We start from the raw sequence: 18,433 nt of genomic DNA, 5'->3' as shown, positions 1-18,433 counted from the left end.
AGAAAATATGCTATAGAAAATAAAGTAGCGGCAGATATTAGACATGCCAATCAATAAATAAGTACTGTGAATGAAATGAATTTGACATTTGCTTTGAAATAGTAAGGGAGGGAAATAGGTAGAGATACAGGTGAGACAAGAGTGGCCATGAGTTGATAGTTGTTGAAGCTGAGTTAGGAATGTGGGTTCTTGGGTTCTCAAAACTCTTCTGATTCTTTTTGTATATATTTGAACATTTCCGTAAGACAATGTTTAAGAAAATATAACTATCAAAGGAATCTTGGACAGAAGACATAACAAGTCTTTCCCACAACTCCAACCAAAAAAATAAATAAAACTGTGATTTGTTCTCTAATACTAGGGACATTAGCAAAGTAGCACAAAGCAGCAGGATTTATTTTCAGCACTGTTCTATGTTTGGTCCTGCTAAGTGACTCCCAGACCATCTCCCAGTCTGGAAGTTTCTGAAAGTTAGAAGCTGTATGGTTCTCCCCCCAGACTCTTTCCCAGAGACAAAGTAGTAAGGCATGGAGTTCCTCTGGCAAATCATCAGCAGAGGTGAGTGAGAAGTCTAGCAGAGAGAAGGGGTGCTGAAATATAGCAGGTGTCTAAAATAGAGGCTCAAGAGTTCTTCTGAAGAGATATGTAACGGTAACACGAGTCAGTAGAATTTAAAGTGATTTGTTAATAAGCTCCAAGAATAGGTCTGGAGACTTCAAGTGGGGTGTCTGCAAAACAAGATGGGAGGGAGCAGACAGGAGGGCAAGAAGGGCCCTGAGAGTGCCAGGGGGACATGGGACCAGGGAACAAAGAAGAAAGGTAGAAAACTCCTTAGTTAAGCATCAAAATCATGGAAGGTCCCAGGACTATACTGCCAACTTTTTCTACTTTCTTAATTCATGCTGCTGGTCAAAGACTCCAAGGACAGAGTGGGATGGGATAAACGGGGGTGGAGGGGTGGAGGGTGGACAGTACTGATTTTTAACTCAAAGTTCAGGAAATGAAGAAACCTCTATTTTCTTCTCTCCATCCCACCCATAAATATGTCTCTCATTGTAGTTCAGCAAAGGACGGTGCTTCTATTAGCTCATGAGACTTGCTGCCCATCTTGACTGACTGTAAATACGAAATTCCAAGAATGTTCCCAATGAGGAAATTATTTATGAGGTTTTCACATACTTTTTTAAATAGGCTGCATTTGGTACAATATTCTTTAATGGCTTAGAAAACCATATTTTGTTATAAAGATATAGCTTTGCTGGTGTTTACATCTCTAGCACCAGTACAAACACATTGATGCCCTCCAAAGCAGTCACTGAAAGAGAGCATGGTGATTTGAAAGGCTGACTTCATAAGAGAAATACAAATCTCAGAGGATCATTCACAGAAGCCTACTCAGAACAAAAAAGGAGAAAGAAAAGGTTACCTCCATGCTGAATGTAACAGGAGATTGAATATGATTTCCTTTTTTCAACATAATGATGTATCAGTTTGATTTTCTTTCAAAACATACAGTCTTTGAATTCCCACAAAAGGGAATGGTTGGCAGTAAACCATCCTAATTCTCTAACTGGATCCCTCTGGGCATCACAAGAACAACTGTTTGAGAAGTAGATGGCTGGATTGAGACCTACAAGCCGCAACCACAGAAGACAACCAATGTAGCCATCCTGGCAAGCATATGGAAGGAAGATCATAGGGTTTGAATGGTCAAGTCAAAGTCAGGGTGACCATGACCAACCAACCAACATGCTTCTTTAAGAAAGTCTCAGTTGTAGCCTTCACACTACAATTCCACCTCAGGCAGGAACAACTCAGATTTCCCACTCCTGAGCTTGAGGGTAATTGGCACGACTATGGTCAGTTTGCAATCAAGCAAGCGGGAGGTAAAGAAAGGAACACATGCCATCTGGGAACACGTGGACTCCAGGAACAGGAACTTCACATTTATGCAGCCTGGATGCCAAGTGAAGTTACAAAGGGATCTTACATTACCATTTTGTCTCTTCTTCCACAGAAAAACCCTAGCAGTTACCATAGCAACTGATGCATCAAATGGTACATTTTCCCCCATAAGAGAATATCATGAAATGTGCTAATTATGGAAAAACACACACACATACATTCCACCCTACAAACTTCTCCCCCCACCCTTAATTATAAGGTTTTTGGCACATATTCATCTCACCTTTCTCCATACACACAAAAAAGTTTAAGCTGCAAGGGAAGAAAAACCACAGAGCATGTGGGATTTGCCTTTTTTTTTTTAAAAACAAGTTGAGATTTATTCCTTTTCTGAAGGAATAAAGACTGATAATTTTAGGGGAAAAGGGATAAAGAAAATGGACAACATTATAAAAAGTTATGCAAATCCCTAGTGTAAAAACTTAGGTTTAAGAAAAATTCTGTTTTCTGAGCCAGTGGTTTAATTTAGGAAAAATTAAAACTACAGAAAAAAGCCTTCCTAATCATCATGATATAAATTACTCAAGAACACAAAACTCTTCACAGAGTACCTGATTGCAGAAAAGGGAAGAAAAAAAAAAAAAAAGATGACTCAAATAACGTCACTACTTCAGTTTTAACATTTGGCCATGCAACTCTTTTTAAACAATAACACTAATTTTTCCCCAGAAGTTTACACCCCTAGTATGCAACCAGATATCAGATATTTGTCTCTGGTAAGACATTCCATACACACATTACTACCTAAGACTGAAAAAGGCAAAGGCCAAGAGTTTCTTTTGTAGTAAGTGTCATTTTAGAACAGTGAAAATGGTAGATCAGTGATACAGAGTAATGAAACCAAGCTCCTATCTTGCAGTTTGGTTCAAACATGTAGGAATAGAGCCAAGTGTTGAACAGGGCACAAAGGAGTTAATATGGCCACATAGGCACAGGAGAGAAAAAATGACCTTTTAGCTTTCCTAGGTTCCAGCCACTTAAAAATCATGTGCTGCAGGAAAGATCACCCTCTCACATGAGTGGTGAGCCCTTCACACTTTAGTCAGCACTAAGGTCGCACCTCAATTTAAAAATACCTTCCTTTTGCTACTATTGTCTACCTAATCATTGAAGCATTTTGGTCTGCAAGGTAACTACACTATAAGAGTTAATATCCTTTGTCATATTGTAGCCACTGTACTAAGTGCTTCATGTGCACAGCTCAGTAGGACAGTCCTAAGGGGCAGAGACTATTAGTACCCCTATTTTACAGCAGAAGAAACTGAGGTACAGGGAGGATAAATAACTTGCCCCAAATCACAAAGCTAGGGTTTGGCAAACTGAGACTTGAACCTGTTTCTAATTCCAAAGGTTACACCCTTAGTTAGCATTCAATACTGTGTCCCCTGGGAACTTAGGGCATGAGGGATTGGCTCTGCATCTTTACCAGCTACCTCAAAGGCCCGGGGTAATTCTTACAGGACAGGCATGGATGGAAAACACAGGAGTGCAATGGGCCCTTGGTCAACTAACTGTAAAGAGATCCAGGATGCTAGAGGAAAAGGCTAAATGGTCATAGCCTGAGAAATTACAATCCCAGAAGAATGCAAAGAATTTGGGATGTGGTGGGATTAAGCAGGGGCTGGAGCATATGAGCAGAACAAAGGTGCATCAGGCCACCCATTTATCTCAGGCATAAATCTTCCAGGACACTGATGACCACAATTCTAAGGCAGTCTTTGCTATAACTGCCCATGTTCTAAACCCCATGACCTTGAGTAAAGTGCCTCATCTTCCTGGGTCTCAGTTTCCTAATGTGTGAATGGGGATGAAGTGAAATGGCTGTCATTGGGCCAATGTCAGCATTAATAAAAATTAAACTGATGAGTTAACACATGTAAAAATCTTAGCACAGTTACTGGCATATGATAAGTACTCAGAAATCCAGGGTATCTGATTATCTTCCAAAAATGAGTAATATGAATTGGTCAGCATGCTAATGATGTATGTAAGCCTTGTAGAAAATGGTTTGGCAATGCAGAATGAGCATCTAAAGAAAGTATCTATCCTTTGGCCTAAGAATGCCCCTTCTAAAAATCTACCCAAAGAAATGTTTTCATTTCTTCATTTCCTCATCAGGAAAATAATACAAAGCACTCGTTCATTTGTGGAACTTTGGACAGTTATTAACTTTCAGACTTTCAAAGAAAATCATATATAATATCAAATGACAAAAGCAAGGTACAGAAGTTGTACACATAGAATAACCCTAAGGACAATAAAAATGTTCGTTGGCACACATTCATACCTGTGTAAAAAGTGAGCAGGGGAAATATTTTATCATTAGCTGCTTTTATAGCTCAGTAGCATAATTATGAACTTTTTCATTATACTTTTTTTACTTATTATAAGTTAATCATAATGATGATCAGTGACTTACAGAAAAAAAATTTTTTTAAGACTTCATTTAACTAGAAAGCCACTACATAAAAAGAAGAGAGGTCATGAAAATCTTACTGGTCATCATTCGGGCATTGGCCCTATAGGGCCTACAGGGGTAGATAATAGGGAAACTCACCAGTTAGCCTCACTGATACAAATGGCTGTGATTAGTGCTTTAACAATATCAACACCAACAAAAGCTGTCTTTAAGTTACAGCACATGGCTGAGGGAGGTGTTATGGCCATTAGCTCCCAATATCCAAGACTACGTACCCTTTTATGGTCTTCCAGTTGCCTCAGGGGGGGGCTCGGTTCAAGCTCCTGCTAAGCATGCAGAAATTCCATTTTAAGTACAACACTAGGCAGACAGGACCATCTTCAGTATCAGTCACAAATAAAATACACCAAGAGCTCATACTGAGCAAAGAGTTACACAAAAGGATTATAGGCCTTTTAAAATTCTTCCCCGGATACATTCTAAATGCTCAATTACTTTGAATACTGCTTAACAACTGTTCTGTCCCCAACCTTAATGTACTATTTAAATGACCAGGTTTATGACTTTTTGGTCATATGCTATATTATGTACTTTTACATGAGCCCAAAAAGGGTTATAATGCAAGACACCAAGAGGGCAAATCCTCACAATTCATACATGCATAATTGCATAGCACATGCACCAGAACATCAATGCATATACACTTCTGAGCAGACACATATATGGCACCTCAGCTCTCCTCAACCCACTGGTACACAGCATTCTAATCCAAGCTAACAGTGAAGAACTCTGATTACCATATTAGACGCTGATCATTATAAAGCAACCACATTGCAACTCAGCTATTTGATAATCTGTTGGTTTCATTTTTAAGATTTTCATTAGACTTTTCTCAAATGAAATACACTTTTATTCATGCTTTACCCTACTGTGATTTTAGAATAGCTTCTGAAAGCAAATTTTGATACTTAGAAATAGGTCTCTCCAAAAAGCTTAGAGGCAGTAATTAATTCTAGTCCTTTATTTAATGAGTTTAGTTAGCAATAGGAAGAACAGAAAGCATGCAGTGTCAAACTATGACTTTATTAACAGCATTCACCACAACTATGCATTAATATCCAGAACTTCAAATATGCATCATCTCTGCAAAGAACCCAGAGTCTATTTTGTCTAACAAAAAGGTCTTGACATTCCAGTTTCTCAACTGAACATTTCAATACTGACAGTTTTGTCTGAAGACCTTCAGAGAGGCACATCTCACCTGGAGGGACACTCTGGTTTAGTTCCAGCAATTCAGAACTTTTTTTTCTACACTGAGAGCCAGCTCAATTACAGAAACCATCAGTTCCCAGCCCAGCCAGAAGACTTCCCTCCTGCACCTACCACCAGGACAGAAATTTCACCACGACAGCTCAGACACTCAACAAGGACAACTGAGAAGCACCCATATTTGCTGTCACTGCAAATATAGGTGAACAACACACACCTCTGTGGAGTTCTCAGAATCCGGAGCTTGTGGGAGCTAGTTGGGAGTAAAACAAAGCATGTTAGTTATGGCACTTCATTCTCGTGGGTGACAAAGAGTCCAGAGACCAACACTCAAGGACAAAACACAGAAAGCAAGATCAAAGATGAGGTGATATGGCTATACCAGGTCTTGAGCAATTGAGGTGGGGAGATACTTTCTCTTTTAAACTGCACTAAATGTAATCATGTTGGAAAAAACAATTGCCCTGAGATAGGGAAATGAATTTAAAATAGGGAAAGAAACTAATGACCAAGAAGGAAATATATCTTTAAAAAAAAAAAAAAAGGATGCCAAAGGAAGAACCACTGCACACCTGTGTTTTGTTCATCCACCAAAAGAGAAAAAGCAATCATATACATATCCAAGGATATCCAAGGTGCAGAGAGGGAGAAAGAGAACGGGTGGGTAAAAATAACAGAGGCCTCAGGTACACTCCCCTTCCCAGAGACCCAAAGTTTGTGAAAGACAGCTCCACAATTCTGTCCTCCAGAGAGCACGTGTTTGGGGCAGGGAACTCACTGATGTCAGATGTAGCCACCAGACCCTACCCAGACCTCCCTGCACCAAAGTCATGCACCAGGCATGGCTGGCTAGTTCAAGGTACAGTCTGGGAATATGGAATGAGGCCAAGGCTCCCGCTGCAAGTGAGTGACCTTGGCCTTGCTCAGCAGTGCTCCAGAGACACAGCATATCCATACTGAGGCCAGAGTGTGGCTGTTGGCTGGTGAGCCAGTACAGATGTTGAAAGTACAGAAGGACTGAAGTTATGAAATCTGGTGGTATCTCAATCCAACCCAATGCTACCTCTTTGGTGATTTGATATCCAAGATGGAAAAAAAAAAAAGTTCTTGATATAAAACTGTTATTATATAACTTAATGGTTTCTTTCTGGCTTTCTATTTCTCAACAGGTAAAATGAAGAAAAGATACAGGAGATCTCTTTAAGTACAAAGATTACTTTATAGTGGGGGATACGTGGAGGGCTGTTCACTCAATTATGGACAGAAGAATTTTCAGACATGAGCACAACTCCACTAGCCTCAGGGAAAATATTTATCTCCAGAGCCTTTAGCTTCCTGTTGGAGTGGGGAGATATATAATGGCAGGAGAGACTGCAGTATGGCAAGGAAAATAAAAACAGAAGTCAGTTATAGGTCTTTTCAAGACATAAATAAAATCACAATCCAGGAATATGCTTCAACTGTTCTTAAATTCTATATGCTTTAGACTAAAGAATTAACTGTACAAATATGGGACGCCTGGATGACTCAGTGGTTGAGCGTCTGCCTTCGGCTCAGGGCGTGATCCCGGGATCCGGGATTGAGTCCCACACTGGGCTCCTTGCAGGGAGCCTGATTCTCTCTCTGCCTGTGTCTCTGCCTTATCTCTGGGTCTCCCATGAATAAATAAATAAAAAATCTTAAAAAAATAAAATAAAACTGTACAAACGTATTTGCTATCTCTCTTAGTACAGAAGGGACATATAAGAAAAAGCAGAATTAAAGCAATGGCCCATGCATTTTAGAGCAGTCAAAGATACCAATGAAAAAACATGTTATCTTCTACGATTTGCACTGGCTACAACATATTCTTTTATACTGATCCTATATGATTAGAACAAAAAGATTATAGGCATGGGTTTACTGTAGGAAACCAGAGAGCTACTCTCCTACTCCTTTGCCAGTCAAAAGTTAAAGGAAATGAAGATTGAATTGGAAGTGGTTGGTTTTGGTTTTGTTTTAAAAATTTTCTTGTTTGAGATCTCTTTGTTCAAAGAAGTATACTGAATACTTTTAGAATACCCATAGGTAGTATATGGCTATTTCTTTTTTTTTTTTTTTTTAATTTTTATTTATTTATGATAGGAACACAGTGAGAGAGAGGCAGAGACACAGGCAGAGGGAGAAGCAGGCTCCATGCACCGGGAGCCTGACGTGGGATTCGATCCCGGATCTCCAGGATCGCGCCCTGGGCCAAAGGCAGGCACCAAACCGCAGCGCCACCCAGGGATCCCTGTATATGGCTATTTCTTAATCACTTAGACACCAGTGATTTCTGAAATGTTTAATGATTATACACTCTACTACTGTCATTCTTGTTTTAAAATTAATTTCCAAAATAATAATTAAATTAAAATTAATTATATTTCTTCCTTGAACATTTCATGAAGCCTTTTGAGGCAACAGAGAATGCCTTGCAGCCTTAGGAATCACTAAATGGAAGGACAATTTTTTTAACGCTATCCATTCATGAAACAGAATAGAAAAACCAAGAGTGCTACAGAGGGTCATGTGTCCACAAGCTCATCTAGACATTGGTTCTTTGTGAACCTGAGCCAGGCACTGAACTTCTCTGGCCTTCCACGTTCTGACCTGTAGTTCATGGAGATTGGAGCAGATATTCTGTAGGATTTCTTCCAGTTAAAACATTAAACAATGCTTTGTATATTTTCAGTAAACTTCATTTCATAATATCTAACAGCAAGTTCCCTAAATATAATACAACTTGCTAGGACATAAAATGATTTCAGGCATGGCAAAGGCCAAACCTTATCTGGCATATAATTTGGTAAAAAGAAAAAAAAAAGACAGCCTTTACCAGTACTTCCTCCTATGAGGATTTCAGCTCTATTTCCTTGAGGATGAGGTTATTTCATGCAGTTAAGCTGCAATTTTGAAAAACAGAAGCAGATTTATAATTAGCTACATTGTTCAAATAAGATAATAGCTACATAAATATATAATGCCAAAACCAGAACATAATGTTTAATAAGTGAATGAAGTGATTTTCTCAGGACATTTTTATTATCAAGTTAAATTGTTTTACATGAAGGATCATCTTCAATGACCACACATTAAAAAGGGATGTTTTGAGAAAATGGTCATTTCTGATTTTTGACAAGTCTTGTTTTCCCTACCTAGTCCCAGGATCAGTCACTATATTCAGGCGCTGTTACCTCCAATCAAGGCAAAGTCCCCCAACCAGCAAATGATGGAGAGTGGTTACTGAACTTAGAAACCCATGACTGTATTCTATTGCCTTTTCATATTTCTTCACTGATCTTATGTCTTCCCAGGGCTTTTAGATTAGGTCAGCAAATCTAACCAGAGGAAAAAGATTTCAAATAACTATCTTTGAAATAGAAATTCAAGGGATCCCTGGATGGCTCAACAGTTGAGTGTCTGCTTTTGGACCAGGTAGTGATCCCAGGGTCCTGGGATCAAATTGCACATCAGGCTCCCTATGGGGGGCCTCCCTCTCCCTCTGCCTATGTCTCTGCTCTCTGTCTCTAATGAATAAATTCTTTAAAAAAAAAATCAAAATGAATCTCAAGTCACTGAATCCCAAGCAGCCACAAATTAAGGCACCAAAACTATGGTATTTTAATAGTAGACAGGTGTGTGTTTGTAAGAAACTGACACACTTGTTTGTAATATCTAACATACCTAACATTTTATTGAAGGATGAATTTCTACTATAAACAAAGGAAATCATACCTTCTCATCTTAAAAAAAAAGAAAAGAAAAGAAAAAAATCTGAGTCTTCCTAGAGTTACTATTTCCGGTGTATGTACAACAGCACCCACTCACATACCTACATACACTTCATGTATGCCTCCAACAGGCTAGCACAGACCACAGCCTTGTAAAAAAAAACCGAAAACAAACAAAAACATCTTTTGTCTTCTGCTGCCATCAACATAAATCATTCCATTAACCATGAGCTTCTAGAATTTTCCTTTGAAAGATGGAAGTCTCCTTCCATGGACCATCCCCAGCAGAAGCTGAATACAGTTCAAGAAATGCAAATATGTTATAGCCCTCATATTCAGCACATCAAAGGGAACAAATGAACTCCAGTACCCTTGAATCGGCCTCCAGTTCCTTTTCACCCACTCAAAACCTCAGAGGAGGGAAATCAACCAACCAGCCAACAGTGAACACACTTGCAAATATGTTTGCTGGGACCCGTCCTTCCTGAGCCTTTGCAAACCCACCTTAAGAGATGAGAAAGCTTTAAAGAAAATTGAGTTAAAATATGTGATCTAGCATTTAGAACAACTTAAACCTTCACATCTGCTAACACAATGTCCTTTATTAACGGCATTTGTTTTTAGAAACAAAGAAGTAAAAATTTAGTCCCAATGATGTAGTTTCACCTTTACAGAACACGTTCATTGGAACTTAATAGCAAAATTCATTTTTAAAAAACACATTCTAACTTGACTAAACTATACAATTTCAGTCATTGTGTAATAATCTCAGTATCAAAACACACACACACACATAACTCCCCCAAATCCTCCTGCAATAGCTTCTGTGCGCTCTGAGTGGAGCTTGCTTGCTCTATGGTTGCTAGTGTCTAACAGTAAACAGCCCCGCTGCATTTATTGGCAATTACTGCTGAAGGTCACACATCAGCAGTGAGCCTAAATTCCAGGAAAAAAAGCAGCTCTTATGTAACTGCCGCCTGAATGTTGGCAGGTGCCCAACCCAGCAGTTCACAGCAATGTAAAAAAGTAGGACACCTCTAGCCTGGGTTGGATGTCATGAGAACGCCCCCTGAAGGTGAAATTTAATAATTCTTGTGTTTCTTTTCTCCCCCACCCCCCTCCCCCCCGAATTTTACAAAATTCTCCATCAGTAGCATACTTTGCTTGCAGAAGCACCTCAAGGTGGGATAAATTGAGGGCTCACTTTAAGCAGGCTGCAGCCACCCTGAACAAGTGGGAATGCCGCTCTAGCTTTTCTGTTGCAATGCAGGAAGGCCATGTTGCTAGCTGACACCAGAGGCTCTGGAGATTTCATGGTTCCAAGTGACAATGATTAAATGGGGATCATATCTCAGACATGAAGAAATGCAGCATGTCCCACTGAGCACATACTTTCTAAACATACCATTCCCTTCAACAGACACATACATGAAAATGAGGTGGATTACTGTTTTGCCTACCACCTCCACCTCAGGTTTGAGTATTGGATTGAAATCATCTGTTCCGTGAGCACAGCACTTTACAGTTTAGAAAGGTGATTCACACAATTACCTGCTGATGCTATCCACCTGGTGCTTGTTACCTGACTTTCCTGTTCGGGCAGAAGTTCCCAAACTATAGGTGTTCAACCCCCTGCACTTCTCCATTCTAGCAATTCTCATGATTGACAGCTGCCACTGAACATTAGTTTGTACTGCTGCCCATCTCCTCCACAAAACTGTGAATTTCAGAAGGGCAAATGCTATGTCTACTTGGAGGCACCACCATATTCATACCCCCTCACACCATGCCTGGAATGTAACAGGCACTCAAATATTAGTCATATATTGAATGTCTTTAGCATTAATTGGTATCTGTTTAAAGCCAGAAGTGAGTACATGGGAATCTTCTGGGGATGATGGAAACATCTCCTATCTTGATTTGTGTGTATACATATATAGCAATTGATCAAGCTATAAACATTAAAAAAGAAAAAACCCTCCTCTTCCTGGTTTCAAATGAAATTTTGTCCTAGAAGACAACTAGGAGGGCTCCATACCATGACCTTTCCTTACAGAGACTCCGAACTCTGTCCTCATTTCACCCTGATTTCTCAGAGCACTGACAAGAGACACGGAGGCGCTATGCTTTTTCATGAGTCTTTCACAGTACATCTCCTTCCTTGAGATGCCCAAGTGGCCTCTATCATCAAAAGGCAGTGGTCCTCCCCCAATCAGGGTTTCACGGGATCACCATATATGCCTCACACTATTTCAGGGGTGATTCCCCACAATGTTTAGAATTGAACACTGGTTTGCAAGCTAGGTGTGAGGCTTTGCCTGTATCCTGAGCCAGCAAGAACTCTCATTAAACTTCTGCTGAAACCCAGCTGCGGACTGCAGGTTTCCAGCACACGCTGACAAAAAGCTTGGTAGAGGAGAAAACACAGGAGCTGCTTAGTTTCCAGAACAGCCATTGATGAAAAAGGCCAATCAGCCATCTCTGTTTAGAGGACCAGATCCAACAGCCTGCGGGACTCGGGACATAGTGCTGGTGTCCCAGGGTTCTGACGGTTGCCAGGGGCAACAACGAAGAGGGGATCCGCAGTTGCTTCCTCAGGGAATTTTCAAAGAATCCAAGTGGCTGCCAGAACATTCTTCTTTTATAAACAGACAGTATTCTATTTCCTAGAGTATAATTATAAACACACCTGCTCCAACTGTGGAATCTTTCCATAAGCAAGCAATAAACTCCCAGCCAGGAGACCCAAGTTCTATCTTGAGCAAGCAAACACATCAACTGATTACTATGGTGCAAAACAGTATATTAATAACATTGCAGACTCCGATTAGCGAAGGTGTTCCTTTCCCGACTTCATTTGTACTTAAGCAAATAGAAACGAAACACAACTTCAGTATTCCAGAGGAAAAGTTCAAATCAGTGAGGTATTTACAACTCCTGGTAGAAATAAGAGTAATGAGGGCACCTGGGTGGCTCAGTCGGTTAAGCATCTGGCTTCGGCTCAGATCATGATCCTGGGCTCCTCTGCTTCTCCCTTTCCCTCTGCCTTTTCCCCTGCTTATGCATGCGCACACACTCTCTCTCTCTCTGTCATATAAATTATCATAAAAAAAGAAAGAAGAGTAATGAAAGGTGCCAACACACAAATTCAGCATCAGATATTTTTCTGGCACAGAAATAACCAGGAAGAGAAAGAACGAGACAGGAAATGGCAAAAATCACTGTAGTTAAAGCCATTAATTCAGTCTTTACTGTACAACCTTTTCTCACCTACTCATCCCAGAGGGCATGGCCTCCTCCCCATCCATGCCTGATTAATAAAAGGAAAAGTCTATGCTTACAGAGTTTACTGTGGCCGAACAGCAAGCACACCAAGTGAGGAGCTGAGCTGGCAGTGCGCTAGCTTTAGTTTAGCCACTATCTGGCTGTGCAAGCTAAGTCCAGTCACTTAACCTCTCTGAGCTCCATACCTGAGAGAACTGAACCAAATTCAGTTTTATGTCTGTGATTCAAACTCTCACGAGGTATACCTGAACCATCTCTTAATGCTTTTGAGATGATGGTGGTAGATATTAGACTAGACAACATATTCTATCTGATAGCTCTATCCCACCCAAAGTAAGGTATTATTTGGTCTATCAAAAGAAGTAATAGTTATTTGAAGAGGAAAAGCAGGAAAGAGACTTTTTAAAGTCTAATAAAAATTTTTTTTCAGGATGCTCAATTTGCCAAGCAATTAAATTCCCTCATTTATATACTTTAATTGCATTACATGTATTGCAAAGTAAGTATATGGCAGGAAACGCTGAAAATTATTCACCAAACAAAAAATATTTCAGAGGCCCCCAAATCCCAAATAAAAGGACCAGTCATTGATCCCCAGGATAACTGTGGATAAGTAAAACTAATTTGAATACATAAGCACAGACTATCAGATGACATTTCAATTTTCTGATCTCTAGATCATTTTCCCAGATGAAAAGCCACGGATATAGTATACTCCTAATCCCATTGTAGGCCTGCAGCTAGACAGTGTCAACGAGCACTTTGGAATTCACAATGCCCTTTTTTTTTTAATTTTTTTTTCCACAATGCACTTTGATAATATTTTATATCATCCCTCACACTCAATACCTTCCAACACATGGACCAAGAGAACAGTATTTTTTTGTTTTTGTTTTTTTACCAATTTCAAACTATATCAATGTAGTTATTTCTTTTTGCATTGATGCTTTGCATGCACATAGAAAAGCTCTTTATAAATATCAACACTGAGTTTCGGAGATAGGTTAATGACCAGCATCAACCACAATTTCAGTTGAGATTCTAAACAGTGAATGATTGAAATCTTATCACAGTTTAGAAAATCTTTATCTAGAGGCAGACGGGATCTCCAAGGACAAATGGCAAACAAACTCATGGGAAATGCTAACATAGACACAAAGGACTCAGCTCATGCCCAGAAGGCACACTACACAAAGTCAGATACTGGACACTGCAGAGACTAGGGGACAGATCACAGTGTTCACTGGAAGGGTGTCATGGAAACATCACCATGGGACATTTAAAAAAAAAATGAAATTAGGACCTCAGCATTATCCAATTCATCAATGGAAATGAGCTGGAAAAGAGAAAAAGGGGAGAAAAAGAAGGAAATGTTAGGAAATACCAGCAAGCGAAGTGTTAGAAATTTCGTCTGAGCACGGAGTCTCCCAAGTTGGAGCATTGCTAGACGGGGACCACTTGTAGAGGTGCAGGGATTTGGAGTACTACCCACCACAGCTCACGGTGACACCTGCTCTGCACCACACCGCTCAGGATGAGGGCAGGATGCTGTCAGGCTTATGTACATGGCAGGTATCAAACCTCGAAGGTCACTTATCAAGAGTTCAGAGGGCAAATTACCCAGTCAAGAACCATGGTCTTTTGGAAGAGGGTGGAGAGAGGGGAGCCAAAGACTACAGTTGGATCAACATAGCTTAGGAGAAAATTCTCTTTTGATTCATTTTACCATTCAATGGGGATCTGGAGTCCAAACTGCGATTGGGCTAAATGAGAACAAGGTTCAATTTCAGTAAATAGTATGACCAACATATCCTAAGACCAAAAGCTCCAATCCTGGTACTAGTGGTGATTAAAAAAACCATTTTCCCCCAAAGATGATTATAGCCAACTCAAGTGATATTAGTAACGAGTAAATGATTACCATCAAGTTCAAGAAAAAGAAAAAAACTAGAGCATTAATCACAACTGTGCTTGTTTAAAAGGGGAGAGATAATCCTCAAATTATTTTTATTATGCTTTGTTAATAGTATATTTGCAAATTTAAGTTCCTTATTAGAAATCTTGGTAGCTGGAAATGCTAATACTTTATTCACATAGAGAAAAGAAGCATTGGTAATTAACAGGTACTGCCAATTTGTATGAAAAGAAACGCCTGACATTACTTGAGGTAAAAACTCTGTAGTAGTAAAACAGCTACAACTATTTAGAAGAGAAAATAGATTTTAAATAAATTCTGAGATATTCTTTTATATTAATTCTTGTCTTCTGAATTTCTTTCCAAAGCTCTTTCACTAATAAAAAACCTATAGTAGACCACAGAGAAGACAACATATAACTATGCTCTCTTTTCAAGCTGGGTCTAAGGGCTTTTGATATTCTTTGAGTTATAGAGAGATTCATTAAATTTTAGAGATGGTTAGCTATGGGAATTTTTAATTTTTTTTAAATAAAGACATGGTCTAATTTGTGGATTAAAAGCAGAGTTTAGTAGGCATTGCACACAAAGAGTAGTGGCAAAGTCCTGATATAATTTTAAAGTTTATTAACTTTGAATACAAAGGATAGCAAGACATTGTAAACCTCATACAAAACCGTATTTCACTGTTATTTTGGTGATCATTTTTAATATTTATATTTACCACTCTATGAGACAATATTCATTGTTGGTCCTCTACATTTTAGAAACATAATATATATATATATATTTTTTATTCCTAAATGATCATGATGAAATTTTTGTGACAATCTTCTCTAGCAGCCCTGAGCTTGGCATCATATGTGATAGTTCTTGGACAGGTACTTCTCAGAGTTGACCAAGGCAAGAGGACAGATCGCTGGCTACTTACTGACTTGATGCTTTCTTTTGGGACCTGACCAAAACCACAGGTCGAGGATGACCCTGGGACAATCACAATTTGTAAAGCCAGTTTGCCATTAAGTGGAGACTATTTTCAATTAGGTAAGACATCACAACTGAGCTGAAGATGAGATGTTTAAATTTTGCTATGTGCAGTGCTGTCAGGGCCACTGCCCCATGTCATTACATAATGAAGTAACAATCAAAACTTTAATATTAAAATTGTGGGTGGACTTCAAAACATTCAAATAGTGTCAATCACCAGTGACAGAATCGAGAAGAGCAAGGACTTTAAAGTCAGGGTGTTCCAGTTTGAATTCCTGGCTCCCCCATTATTAGCTGTGTGACCTTAGGCAAGTTTCTCAACCTCTCTGAGCCTAAGTTTTCTCTTCCATGTATAAAATAGTTAGTAACAATATTGCTATCTCTGAGGCTGACCTGATGTAAGGTAAGACATATATTTAGTATAGCAGCTGGCACCTAACGAGAAGTCAAAGAATGTACTTTAAGACACCAGTGGGGTATGCACAGCATTTAAAAAACCTCAGTCAGTCTTACAGTGATTCTGCTATGCTTTAGTCAATCTGGTAGTATGAGTGGTAGTACTCAATGGTTTTTTTTTTTTTTCTTTCCAGACAAGTAGATCCATACAAGCACACCAACATTTCAACATTTTTTAACAGGATAACAAAGAATGATCTCTGCTTTCATTTCATCTGTGACTTGGACAATCCAAAATATTAAATGAAAACATGAATAAAGACATCTATGTCTCATCATTTTTGAGGATTATGGCTTAGAAGACAAGAAAACTTGGCCCACAGATAGGGTGAACACCACCTGTGGGATGGGAGGAAAGGGCGGTACACTGGCATTCAGGACCCTGGCTTTCTTGATCCTGTCACACACTTGCCATGTAACCTTGGGAAGTCACTTCAGCTCTCCGCCATGGCCTCATGTATGGAGAGAGGGCTGGACAAAAGGATGCCAGACCAGACTATGGCCATGAAGACTCAGGACCAGGCAGAGAGGCAGAACAATTCTGGACATCCCAGGAGGGTGTTAGTCATGGGACAAATTCTACTTAAAAGACAACTAATAGGAAAATTGGGCCAGGAAGACGGAAATGACCTCACACTTGCCCTTGTGCCCTGAGCATCCAGTCCAAAGAACACCTCATTTATTTTATCAACTAAAGCCAACTGGTTTGCCTGAGAAAGGTTAGTTCTTTGGCTCTGGGTTCCTTCCACTCTTGAAAGAGCTGGCCTGCCCCATACGTCATGCATCTTTAGTCAAACAGGGACAGCCAGCAAAGCATCAAAACCATTTTCAAAAAGCTTTACTAAAACAGGACGAATTTAATACCCACTACCGGAGCGGAAGAAATGGAAATGGTTTAATGCAACACCCCCCCACCCCCCACCAACTCTTTTAAATTCAATGTGAATAGCTAAGTAGCATTTTCCCACGAAGTATGGAGCCAGAAGCATTCTCAGTATGTGCTATAGGTACTAAAGATGTTGACTAACATGGGTTTCTGGAAAGTCTTCCTTGGTTGCATGGCATTTTCCACATCTGCCTATGGTATTTTCATATTCAAGAAGGGATAGGAGAGCCCCAACCAGACTGGAAAGACATGCCATCTTTCCTTTAAGACTCTCTCTGCTTGGGTGTGGCTAATTTCTTCACCAGCTGAAAAAAAGAATGTGAGCCAGGGACTAAGAATCTCTTCTAAACTCTGACAATTTACTCTTTTATAGTGATTTCCACCTACTGCCCTCTTAAAGTCCCAGGCTCTATCATTTTTCATAAGCTTTATAACAGATAATTTTACAACATCTCAGACCCAGTATCTCCCATGGTCTGTGACGATGTTCTCCCAGTTAGCACCATCAGGCACGGAACGTGAGCGGGGAAGCATACCTTCCCTGTGTCCCAAAGACTCTGAGGTACTTAATTGCCAAGCAACAGACTCGACTCCTAGCTTTTCTAATTTCCATGATATAAAAAAAACAAGAGAAATGGAAGTATAATCACAACTTGTAACATTTGTGGGAGTAGAGACCAAGTTTACTATAAAAATCTCAGTCACAGAAATGAACAGATATTCTAAAGAAGAGAAAACTGGTCTCCACATTATAAAATCAAGTTTTAAACCCCCAAAGCTACAAATATACTCATAGCTAGTTATGGCCCTTTTGGTGGATTGTATCTTATCATGAAGAGTGAATTTCTGTAACTAGAATTATATTTTAAAAATGTTTCTTAAAACTCACTTTAAGAAAAATAAAGATCTGAAATAAATGCTAATTGTTGTCTGGTACTCTCTGCTATTAACCTTTGCCCATTCCTTTTGTTTCAGTGTAAGACCTACAATAGGCGTCTCTACAAGTGTTTGTATGAACATGACGTCTTATCATTTCTCATTTTTACAAGGGGTCCTTCACTTGTATCATTTATAAACTCTTTTCTAGCAGGTTTCTGCCATAAAGTTGCCACCAAGCTACACTTATTTCCTAATTAGTTCACATTCATTCACCTTTTAATTTATGTATTTTTAAAATTTATAGTGATATTTCAAAGCCTTGTGATTTGGGGATGGTGAAGGAATTTATACTGCAAAGGGCTTGTGTACTTTGCTGTTTTATTTTTCATATTTTCACATGTGAAACTGTTCTAATATTTACATAGAATATTGCCTCATCAGAAATCAAGATCCCTACAAACTGCTATACTTGGAATAACCTGGTTGCCACCACCCACTATGACAAAGGCGGCTGTGATTTAATTATCGAGGTTTCTTACAAGGATGAATCAGTGACTTACTGGGTATTTTGACAAATCAATGACATCAGTGGATTTACCTACTCAGAAAATGCTGCTCAA

At 39.4% G+C, this 18,433-nt stretch overlaps 1 protein-coding gene across 10 annotated transcripts in view; it reads right to left on the bottom strand.

The window, feature by feature from the left end:
• ITPR1 (inositol 1,4,5-trisphosphate receptor type 1) overlaps positions 1-18,433 on the bottom strand; it is a 319,907-nt gene that overhangs the window by 105,131 nt on the left and 196,343 nt on the right. For 4 of the 10 annotated variants that reach the window (XM_041762303.1, XM_041762302.1, XM_041762300.1 and 1 more), the window contains 3 exons: positions 13,994-14,026; positions 5,871-5,906; positions 4,660-4,710 (listed from right to left, as the gene is read on the bottom strand). The exons of 3 other annotated variants lie outside the window; for them this stretch is intronic. In XM_041762303.1, coding sequence (XP_041618237.1) covers positions 4,660-4,710; positions 5,871-5,906; positions 13,994-14,026 — 120 coding nt within the window. The remainder of the gene's footprint in view (positions 1-4,659; positions 4,711-5,870; positions 5,907-13,993; positions 14,027-18,433) is intronic. 3 more of the 10 variants (XM_041762301.1, XM_041762306.1, XM_041762308.1) reach the window with 1 other exon arrangement.

This window comes from Vulpes lagopus, chromosome 7, assembly GCF_018345385.1.
Source record: "Vulpes lagopus strain Blue_001 chromosome 7, ASM1834538v1, whole genome shotgun sequence".
In the NCBI taxonomy this organism is placed as follows: Eukaryota; Metazoa; Chordata; class Mammalia; order Carnivora; family Canidae; genus Vulpes; species Vulpes lagopus.
The sequence above is the reverse complement of the archived record's forward strand: the minus strand, read 5'-3'. Positions and strand labels throughout refer to the sequence as shown.